Below are 12,154 nucleotides of genomic sequence, written 5' to 3' on the forward strand. Positions count from 1 at the left end.
GCTAAGTTTAAGATCTCATGCTTCTCAATAAGACTTAACACAACTGTCACCAAAACATTTCACACAACATTTTAACATATGATGCAATTATTTCCTACCAAGTATCACAAATCCCAGGATTATTGGTCTTGGGACAAAAATGAAGCAAAATTTTAAAGTATGTATTCGTCTTTTTTTTTAACCTATAGAAATCCCATTATTGATTTAGATTTTTTTTAAAGAGACAAATGAAGACTTTTTTTTGGAGATGGGCATGAGCGAAGGTTAAACTACGACGTTTGTAACTAATCTTCTACAGATGAGGTTGGTAAAAACATTTGGTACTAAGACTGCTGAAAATTTCAGCATATTCCCGCAGCAGGTGAGTACAGGGGGCATCCTTTCCCCACCCTCACTTTCGGCAGGAAGCAGAGCGCCGCATCTAGGAAGTGGCGCAGGCTGGGGCCACATTGCTCCACTTCCCGCTGCTGCCGGTGACTGCCTGTCAGGGGATGTGGATAGGGGTCGGAACAGTCAGGGGACAGGGAGGTTGGGTAGGGGGTGGTGGTCAGGAAACAAGGAACGGGGGGCGGGGGGGGGGGAAGCAAGTTCTATAGAACGTGGTCTCACCTATATCGCGGCAAGATTTTTTTGTCTCCTAAGGACCGTGTTTTATTGGAGTAGAGGTGTATATGGATACACAATGCATCAAGATGTGTGCATCTTGTAAGTATGGAAGCAGAGTTAAGAATTTAGTATTTTGCACTTACATAACACCTTTCATCTAAGGACTGCAAGTAGTTTCCAAATAAACATCAACACTTCATTAAAAAAGGCAAGTATTAAAACTGAAAAATGCGATAGCCTAAAGACGCAGTACTTCAATTATAAGAAGTCCTAAATTTGCGCCAACGCTACTTTAAGGGACCAACAGTTTTAAGGTACAGGGACAACTCCAGTGGCATTAGTTCAGCATCATCCATTGCCAGGAGAAGGATTTGATAGCAGCCTTCAACTACCTGAAGGGGGGTTCCAAAGAGGACGGAGGTAGGCTGTTCTCAGTGGTGGCAGATGACAGAACAAGGAGCAGTGGGCGAGGTCTAGATTGGATATTAGGAAAAACTATTTCACTAGCGGGGTGGTGAAGCACTAGAATGGGTTACCTAGGGAGGTGGTGGAATCTCCATCCTTAGAGATTTTTAAGGCCAGGTTTGACAAAGCCCTGGCTGGGATGATTTAGTTGGGATTGGTCCTGCTTTGAGCAGGGGGTTGGACTAGATGACCTCCTGAGGTCTCTTCCAGCTCTAGTCTTCTATGATTCTATGTATTGGGTTTGCAATCTGGGGATCTGGTTAAAAACTTCAAACAATTAGAAAAGTAAGAAGCCGGGGAAGATCAGCTTCTCTGATCTCCGCACACCCAGAAGGTTACGTCCTCATTTATTTCAGATGCTCCTCTTGCAACTCTAATCCATGTCTGATATCAAAATGACAAGGACAACTGCAATATACTCCCCATGGGAACACATCTTGGATCAATCCAGAAAATGTAGCTGATGCAGAATCTGGTAGACTGCTTGTGAAACAGTGAGTCATTTAGTGAGCAAATTGAATATATCTCATCTGTAGTAGCTGCCTACTGTTTCCTGGATTGATTCTGAGGTATTGGTTTTGACCAATGAAGATATAAATGGTTTTGGAACCTACCTATTTAAAGAGACTACCTTTTTCTTCAGGAGACACTGCCACAGTTTCAGTCAGCAGAAGTACATGAGTTAGAATTTCACTGGTATAACGGAAGGGGCCACCGGTAGGACATTTCACTGTTTTTTGGCTATACTCACATTATTCCCAGGGTAGCACACACACTGAGTTTTGGAAAGAGTGTTACGTACTAATTGTATTTCTAATAGTTTGCCAAGCATGCCCAGAGTTTGGAATGGTTGCTCTTACGCAATAATTCAGATCTCAAATAAAATATTTCTAACTATGAGGACTAGTTCTGAAAGTTACATCCTATTTCCGTATTTTTGTGGTGGTATGTCATTTATTTTTAGCCCTATTAATTTGCAAAACAAGCCTTAAAAATGTAATTCAATTAGTTTTTGTTAACAACTTGCCCTTCCTCTCTCACACCACTTTTAACTTGATTTTAGGGGCTGTGGTTTCAGACCATTAGAGATAGGAAGCAGAAAACTGGTGTAACTGCATAAAGCACTAACCTATAATTCTAACATGAGATATTTTATTTTAAAATATAGTAGAATTTCAGTTGAGAAAAGCAAGATGGTAATCAAGAGTGTAATTTAAAAAGCAATGGTATAATTAAAAATACTGAAAAGTATTTTAGTTAGTGGATGTTAGTTCTGTAAAAACTGAGAAGTGCTGTGAAACTGAAGTTTTAACAGTTTTTATATCTGAGCTTTAAAGTTTCCCCAAGCCTTGGTCCTGGATCACAGACCAAATAAAGAAAACAAACAAACAAAAAAAAACGAAACTTGTTCAACATAGAGAAAAGGCACCATGCTTAAGTACTTACTCATAATGATAGATGTGCATGCTGTATACTGTATTATCCAATACAAGTTGGATTTGATTTCAGGAGTTTTCTGAACTTATACCTGTATTTCAAATCCCTTATTTATGCCACTACAATGCATATTACACTGAATTCAAGGTCTGCTTGAATTTTCCAGGTGTGACTGTGAACTCCAAATGCTAACAAAATTATTTAAACTGTGAAACATTAATGACAGTTTTCCCCCTACAAATAAAGAGTTTCACAGAGTAGTCTAATCGAGGAAGTGGGATACAAATGATTTAGCTACATATTAATATTTTATGTAAAAGCTTTTATTTAGAACTGCAAATTTGATGAAATTCATTCCGAAACCCTCTTTCATGTATACAATAGATTTGCTTTAGGTCAAAAAAATATTTGACTTCTGGTAACTTCCACAATTTTATTCCAGATGTTGTCATACCTGTGGATTATCCATGTACCATACCAAATTGTCTTCCCTAGTGTCCAGGATAAAGTACCTCCGCAGAAACTTCCCACTATTCTCATTTTCTTCAATGTCTAGGAAACCACAAATGCGATTCTGACGATCCACATAAGGCATTTCTGAGCCTGAACATTACACTGCAAAACAAAAACAATGATTAAAACAAAAAGTTTACTTTCACTGGTTATAAAACTGCTCTGTACATTTTGAGCACAGCTTCAACTACTAGAAGAATTTTCAGGAAAGGAGCTTCCACATAGGAACAAGTCAAATTAAGATCAAGTGTTTTTTCCCCACCACAGGAGTAACTTTTATACATTTCTTTGAAATATAACTATTAAGTATTTAAGTTTTTATATACCCTGAGTTCAGAACCTTGGTATGTGTGTGTTAAATACTGGTAGAACAGCATGCCTATTAGTTTACACAAGATCAGCATAGGATAATCAAAGATTCTTTCACTAATTTGCACAAAGGGTTAGATAACAGATTTACATTTCTTCTCACTTTTAACAAATAGGTCTTTTGCAGTTAAAAAAGGTTATTTGTCAGCAGCCCTACTGTCTGAGATAGCTTATCATACTCTGTTTAGGGATAACAACGAGGGTTATAGCCCACAAAAGCTTATGCCCAATAAATTTGTTAGTCTCTAAGGTGCCACAAGGATGCCACATTGCTTTTACTGATACAGACTAACAACTACCCCTCTGAAACCTGTTTAGGGAAAGGAAATTCAGATGAGGGGCTTCTGGGCAGCCATCTTTATATGTGAAAATCTTGTACAAAGCACAACAATTTCAGCCAAAAATCAGAAATCTTTCACTCTTGATTACTACTAAAAGGTGAGGAAGATTAAGTATTCATGTACAGCTATAAGTAGTTACGCACACAATATGTAAACTCAAAGCTAAAATCTTTGGCATTGATTTGTGATACCATCATGTGTTTTTTGGAAAATCAGCTCTGAGTCTTTATTTATACTGCTGACCACTCTTCCCATTTTGTCTGCTTCATCTTTTGCTGTTCCATCTCACTTACAGACCATTCCATCATCCTCTTCTGCTTTTATGCTCAGGAGCCAGGAAAGTCACTGGCTCTTAAATATGACACTGTAAGCAAGCAAGTTTCCATCCTTTTGGAATAGTGGTCTAAAAATCCAAGTAAAACCAACATTAAAAATTCACATACGAAAGCTTGCCTGATGTAAATACATTTTAAAGCAGGATGAGAAGCATTTATAGTCTTGCATTATGCTTCTATACTTTGTCAGGGACAGTACAGATTAAAAATACCAATTTTAATTAGCATCTCAACTCTGTACAATTAAGTTTAGGTATATAAATTTTTTCACCAATGGGAGCTTTCAGACTACTCTACTGAGCAACATGGTGATGTTTACTTTAAAAGTTTATTAGAATGTTGTCATCCATTTTTTTCCACTGTTTATATCCTTGTCTAAAAGTCATCAGGTAGTCTCTCTCCCCCTATTTATACTGGGGTGGGGGGAAAGGGGAGGAGAGATCTACTGACATTATCTATATCTACACACACAGGCACACGCATCATGGCAAGATGTGAGGTACTTGTAGTCACATTTTTAATTACATATTTATATTTGGGATCACCTGCTTGGGTGTGATTATCTACAGCTTCCAATTTCTGTATGCCACTAAACCCTTGTCACCATGTACGCTAGTCCACAGTTTTATTCACTTTAAGTCAGAGAAAAATAAATCTAATTTTTATCACTGCCATCCCACCATTAAAAAAGTGAACATACTAGGAATACTTAAGAACTGAGAAATATGGCAATGAATTTAAAGATGGTCAATGAAACTTAAGCTTTTAGCAAGCAGAAACTTGGAAGGAAATGAAATACCATGGTGATGGGTCACCTTATAAAAAAAACTAGATAAAAGTCTGCTAGCTAAGGAGTTAAAGACTGCAAAATTGTGAAATGTCAGATCTTACTTGGTGATATCTGAGGAGATGTTTCTTCCACAGTTTTTCTGAGGACATCGTAAAGAGTTTAAACCCTTCATCTAGAAGTAAGCTGCCTCATTCTCCCAAAAGGAAAACTACCGTGTATATATATATATAAGGCAGAGGTTCTTAACCCACGGGCTACATGCAGCCCAATTAGCACACAACTGTGTCCCAACTCGGCTGTGTGCTAAAGGCCGCAGGCCCCGGGTGGCCAGCTGCCCGCCTCGGCCCTGGGCAACTGGGGTTCCGGCCAAGTGGGAGGCCAGGGTCCTGGCTGCACCCCAGCCCTGCACGATGGGGGTTAGGGTCCCTGTGCAGCAGGGTCCGGGCAACCAGCTGCCACCCAGTCCCACGTGGCGGAGTCCAGGATCCCCACAGAGGTCAGGGTCCTGGCTGCCCCCCAGTCCTGCACGGCAGGGTCCAGGGTCGGGGTCCCTGCCCCCCACCCAGCTCTCCGCTCCTGGCCCCACTCTATGGAGGGTCTCTGGGCGGAGGGCGCTGAGCATAGGGGTCTGTGGGGGAGGGGATGGGGGGGGCACTGTGGCTCTCAACCTGCAGCCCAGGTAACACTCTGTGGGCCACATATGCAGCCCACATTGATAAATATGTTGAGAACCACTAACCCAAAGGCAATTGACAATATTGTAGAATTTCAAAGGCTTAAATTAGATATTCAAGGAAATATTAGACTTTACTGTGAGACTAGTATTTGCTCAAGCAGTGTATAATTTACAGATCAACATCTCAGGTCAGAGACATAGTATATGCTGCTGATATGACTAACTGTGGAAATAGATGTATGGTGGTTCTTAAGACAGCCTCATCTAGTAACCATACTATTAAGAGTTCACTCACAAGTTCCTGGGATCATTTTAGAGTGGGGAGATGTTTCCCTTCTGCAAAGATAACTAAATAATGGCAAGATCAAGACTGGCTGTTACATAAATTGTGTCCATAATTTGGCCACACTTAGCACCAGGTATATTTTCATTTAAATAAAGCAGCAGCTTTATGATATAGGGGTATCCTATCCTCCTAAATTTCACCATTTATACCCCCTAGAAAATTATGTCACACTATGGGCACAATTAGAACTTAACTGTTTGCTAAAAAGTATAGGCAGACCAGAAAAATGGGAGGTCTATAAAAAGCAAATATTGGTAGTGGATTTCCTGTCAAAACAGGTTGAAACTCTATTCTCTGCAGAGACTCCACAGAAACTGAAACAAGAAAAATTATACCCATTTTTTCCAACAAGGTGGAGAATGAAGTTTCAAAAGCCCATATTTGAGACCTGCTAAATAAAACTATTAGAGAGTCTTCACAGAAAATTGTTTCCTATTACATTTTTAAGAGAATACAGAAGAACAGCAGATGAATGGTTGATGAGATGATCCAGAATCTAGAACTGACTTTATAATACCCACAGCTGAAGAAAGGTTAAGGTTTTAAACAGTAATGGGATGTTAAAACAAATATTTCTGAAACTGCACATAAGCATGAACAGTTCTCAAAGACCCCAATCATGCTAAGATTTATTCACATACTGAACTTGAAGTATGTGATTAGTTCCACTGAAGACAGTGCGACTAAGCCTAGGCCTTAAGGCTTGGCAGAACTGGGGCCAAAGTGCAGAGGGGTTGTTGCACTTGTCAGTATACTGGATTTAACAAGAGAAAAATGTGTGCTTCAAAACTTCATCCCCTAATTTTTGGCTTACAAAACTATTCCACTTCTGATTCCTGTATATCCTTTGTTGAAAATCCAACAAACTACAGGATAGTTTACAATATTGAGTTTCGTAATTTATTTTTTCTGCAGACCACTAGTTCAAAATTAGTAATTGTATTAATAAGATGCTCTATTGTTTTCTTAAAAAAAAAGCCACAGAATATGAACATGTAGCAGATATAAGTTTGACTTGAATCCAGGCTAAAATCACAGTAGAACACTTTCAATTGTAAAAAAATTACCACCATTATATTATGCTATAGAAACATTCCACTTAAATAAATTAGTATTAGTTCTAATCCAATTCAGGTTGGTAGTAGGCAAAAGTGGTTACCATCAGATGGCAGTTTGGTGGACTATGTGACATGAGTTAGCAGCTGTATTTCCACTGCTCAGGGGCAACTAACTCACAATGCCATTATTACTACTGGCATTCCTAGAGAGACCAAGAACACAGACAGTGAAGTACCATACTACGTCTAAAGAGATCCTTTCAAGAGTGGCATGACAGAGTTGTCCAAGTCCTATACTATTCCTCTTCTTTGAATAAGGAGCTTGGTTCCAAGGCCACCAATCTAACATTTCACCAGCACTTAAGCTAAAAAAAAAAAGTTATAATTCAAATATAATTCCATGAATATTCAGTAGATGTATTCAAGTTGTACCCATCAATATTATAGGGAGTTATGGAATACAAGTCCCATTGAAAGTCTGAGATTTTTACTCCTAAATCACCTAGGTGCTTTTTAAAACCCTATATGACTAAGGTCCTAATCCAGCAGAACATTAAGCATATGCTTAAGTAATGCACTCACATGGCTAAATGTTTTGCTATAAATCTATAAAGCAGCATATGAACTCCTTTGCCTTCCTTCTAAAATCCAATGCTAGTTTTCTAGGAAGTAAAAAGTATTCCTGATTTTCCCCATACCTTCAAATAGCTTGTATTAAGCCTAGCATTACTAACCCTAATCCATAGCTTCCCAGTGAAAAACTAGGAAACGAAGCATTTCTTAAGCCATGTAACTGAGACTGGTCAGTTAATGTTCTTCATATTTGTTTACATAAGTCCTAAGTAAAATTAGCTCCTGCTCTCTTGGTTTCTTGTTTAGAGTTAGGCTGGCTTCTTCTGGGTGTAGTCTTGCACACATTCCAGTAAAAGTGTCCTATAAAATGTAAGGAAGTACCAGGTGTTTCTAACAATTTCCTAGTCTGATACCTCATTTGCCAGTTAAAGCACCAGTCCTGCACTGAGAACAATGGAGGCAATGATGATGGAACCCACATGGAGCACCCCGGAAGTCAACCGAACTCCACATGATCAGAGCCTAAATTATTAACTCTGTTAGCATTAGTACTGTTATCTTATGCTAATAGTACTAATGCTAACAAAGAGATTGGAGTAACAACCCAGTACAGTATGTAAGGTTACCTTTCTCCACCTCCATGCCTTGTAAGTTGTCAATTTTCTTTTCCTCTCAACATTTCTTCAAATCTTTGTATTCTCATGTGTAATATTAATATACAATTTTCCATTCTTGTGATTTTTGTGTTAGCATAATCATCACCTCCGCTTCCTGCCATGTTTGAGTATGCCAGAGTGTTTGAACTTTGTGTTTAACCTTTAACTCTCTCAAAAGCCTTTTCCTGAGAAGTAGCTGATAAGAGTACCGGAAGGTACATTGCTACCAGAAGTCTTTTCTATAAAATGTTGCATTGGCATTTGAAAGGGATTTTATTTTAAAACATTAACATGATGTAAATCAGGAGTCTCAAACTCCTGGTTCACGGGCCATCTGCGGCCCGAAAACCTCCCCAATGTGGCCTGTAGGGCTCCAGCAATTTTGGGACCAGGTCTCTCCCTTGGCCCTGCCTGCCGCCCCCAGGCACTCCCCCCCCCCCCGCGCCCTCCAGGGGATTTACAGTGGCCCGGGGCCCCACACATCACTGGCAGCGCAGCGGAGCTGAGTGGCTTCTGCCTGCTCGCTCCACATGTGTGCCGGCCCCAGGGCGGGGCTGTGCCTCCACATGCTGCCCCTGCCCCAAGCGGCCCTGTAGACAATGGGAAGCTGCAAAGATGCTGCCTGGGGACAGCAGCACGTGGAGGCCCCCCAGCCCACACCACCTTGGAGTCCCAGGTGGGTGCCACAGCTCCTCCCAGAGCCTGCACCCCCACCCCACACACCCCCTCCCGCTCCCAAACTCCCTCCCAGAGCTTGCCGCCTCCCCTTTCCCACATACCCCCTCCCACCCACAAACTCCCTCCCAGAGCCTGCAACCCCACCTCCTCCTCCTGCTCCCCTGCCCCAGCCCAGAGCCTGCAACCCCACCTCCTCCTCCTGCTCCCCTGCCCCAGCCCAGAGCCTGCACCCAGCACCCAAACTTCACCCCAGACCTCCTCCCCCACCCAAACTCCCTCCCAGAGCCCAACCTCTCACCCTTTCTGCACCCAAACTCCCTCCCAGAGCCTGCACCCCAATGCCACACCCCAGACCTCCTCCCCCACCAAAACTCCCTCCCAGAGCCTTACGCAGATGGGGACGGGGCTGGTTCTGGGCAGCATGAGTGACATTATTGGCCTGCTGAGAGGATTTGAGGACTGACACTGGCCCTAAGGTAAACTGAGTTTGAGACCCCTGATGTACATTAAAAGTACTGAATACTCTCAAGTTTCAGAGTAGCAACCGTGTTAGTCTGTATCCGCAAAAAGAAAAGGAGGACTCGTGGCACCTTAGAGACTAACAAATTTATTTGAGCATAAGCTTTCGTGAGCTACTGAGCTGTAGCTCACAAAAGCTTATGCTCAAATAAATTTGTTAGTCTCTAAGGTGCCACAAGTACTCCTTTTCATTTTGTGAATATTCTCAGAAATTTTCATATACATACTTCGCTTCAAGGACTAAGATGTTCTTACTACAAAAGATGTTTGCAGACATTAAAATCATAATCCAAAAGTGCCCTATCTTTAAAGCTATTACATGCACAACAATTTAACACAGAGAAAGCATAAGTTAAAAGGAAAACTTCACAATAGAAAAGGCTAGAAGCAGAGTTTACAATTTGTGAATTAATCATTCATCATCATCAGTGATATCCAATCTGTGGTCTTCAAAGCTCTTAATTATGGCCCTGGGGAACTACAGTACTATGTTCAAAATAACTGTACTGCATTATAAACTCAAAGTGTTTTACTTATCCTGCTCTGTGATTTTTAAACTCAGTTGTTTGAACCAGCTTCATCACTGCTGGCAGGAGCTAGGCAGTGCCATCTCCCAAGCTGCCTCACCCCATTTCCCTGGCAGCCCCAGGAGCAGTTGTAGTTTGAAAGCCAAGAGTGCTCAGAGCAGCTGTTGTCCCTTACTTGCTGCAGCTGCTCAGCAGCTCCCCTGTTGGTCACCTGTTCCATTGCAGGGAACAGGGAAAGTTTCTGGCTACTATATTGACAGATTACCTGCCAGCCTCTGGGAGGAGCTCAACTGGCTCTTCATGAGCCATGGGGAGTGTCTAACAAAGGATAGATAGCTACCCTTCTCCCACTTTACTACCTATGGCAACCCCTATTTTGCTGAAGGTCAAGCAAATCAGACAGGAGCTCTTCAGCCTGGAGTTAAACATCCTTGAGATGGAAAGAAACTTGCAGAACACACACTGTTAAAATTCAGCCCATTTTGACAAATGAGGGAAATAGTAACATTAAAGAAATATGTTCTACCCCCTCCCCGCCCCCATTTCCTGAGTCCATGTCCCCTGAATGGTCAGTGAAAAGAGAATCTTTGCCCAATGCGAACAAAAACAGCCAATGACTTTCTGAGAGAGGAATTCTATGAACACCTTGAAATATATGAGAAATCCAAGCTCAAAACCCCCCCCAAAACCCACAGCTGACCTCACTCACTAGCATCCCATCCCAATCCTTTCGTTTTTCTGCAAGATTATTGAAAAGGTGGCAGTGAACCACCTTTGCAATACCAAGCATCCACTCTAGTTTGAAGCCAGGTCATAACCCAGAAATGGCACTAAGTGACCTTCTTGTGGGGTAAAGCCTATGCTGAAATTCTTAACTCTCCCCCACTCCCTCCCATATACTGCTGACTTATATGTATGTCCTAGCAGAAGCTATCAGAATAACGTTAAGCTAAGTATTCTCTTGCCTTTTCAATATGCTCTATAAAGTCATAAATAGCTGTTACTCTTCACCTGCATCATTGATTTTTTCAAATCCCATAGAACTCACTCTTGTGTTGCAACAACTACAGTTTCTTGCAAGATGAGACATGTTATAATACCAACACTACAGCAACCATACATTGTTTTACATATTTTCATTCAGTACAGATAGCACAGTCTCCTAGATCCCAGGGAATACCTGAAATTGAAGAACAGATAAACAGTTGGCTCAAACTGAAGCTAGGTGAGATGCAAGTGATATTAGCTGGTTAAAGGATGCATGCACTACAAAGAACTAGGAAGCACCACCATTGCACACTCAACTGAAGTCATCTGCCCTAATAGTTAAGACTCTGCACAACCTTGAAACCACTCTGGACTCATTACTGATTCCGGATACACTCTACTAGGAAGAAAATGCCATTCACTCTGCCTGGATGGCTGGACTGCTCGTCTTAGAAAAGAGACGAGTAAGGAGGATATGACAGAGATCTATAAAATCATGAATTGTGTGGAGAAAGTGAATAGGGAAATGTTATTTACCCCATCACATAACACAAGAATCAGGAGACACCCAAGGAAATTAACAGACAGCAGGTTTAAAACTAACACTAGGAAGTACTTCTTCACCCAACACTAAGTCAACCTGTGGAACCCCTTGCCAGGGGATGTTGTGAAGGCCAAAAGTATAATTCAAAAAATTATATAAGTTTGTGGAGGATAGGTCCATCAATGTCTATTAGCCAAGATGGTCAGAGACATAACCCCTTCCTTCGGTTATCCCTAAACTTCTGACTGCCAGAAGCGACAAGGGATGGATCTCTCAATAATTGCCCTGTTCTACTCATTCTTGCTAAAGCAACTGGCACTGGCCACCATCGCAAGACAGGATACTGGGCTAGATGGACCATTGGTCTGACCTAGTATGGCCATTCTTATGACCTGGCCCTTGTATATCCATTCATTACCTTCAGCTGGACTATGGTAATTCTATCTGGGCCTAAATAAGAACTTCTGGAAGAGGCTACAGTTGATACATGGATTAGTGGCCTCTCTCATAAGTGGGATGCTTCATGACCTAATTTGGCTCCTCCTCTACACTCAATCCATTTCACGTTTCTAGAGCTCATCTACAAGTGGGAAAGGCTGAGGTTAGCTCAATAGCCTCTTGTTCTGGAGCCAGCCACAGCAGTTATGAATATCTGGTTCACTTATGCTAATTTAGCCCTGGTACGTACAAACAAACAAAAGAAATGTCCAAGGCTTTGGAACACCCTTCCACAT

General features: G+C 41.4%; 1 protein-coding gene across 8 annotated transcripts in view; it reads right to left on the minus strand.

Annotated features, from left to right (window-relative positions):
- Window positions 1–12,154, minus strand: part of PLEKHA1 (pleckstrin homology domain containing A1) — an 82,460-nt gene that overhangs the window by 56,658 nt on the left and 13,648 nt on the right. For 7 of the 8 annotated variants that reach the window (XM_007064208.4, XM_043550418.1, XM_043550417.1 and 4 more), the window contains one exon: window positions 2,963–3,123. In XM_007064208.4, the coding sequence (XP_007064270.1) occupies window positions 2,963–3,103 (141 nt within the window). In that variant the 5' untranslated portion in view covers window positions 3,104–3,123. Of the gene's footprint in view, window positions 1–2,962; window positions 3,124–10,900; window positions 11,021–12,154 lie in introns of those variants that run through there. The other variant, XM_037903571.2, reaches the window with a different exon arrangement.

Source organism: Chelonia mydas, chromosome 7 (genome assembly GCF_015237465.2).
Source record: "Chelonia mydas isolate rCheMyd1 chromosome 7, rCheMyd1.pri.v2, whole genome shotgun sequence".
Lineage (NCBI taxonomy): Eukaryota > Metazoa > Chordata > Testudines > Cheloniidae > Chelonia > Chelonia mydas.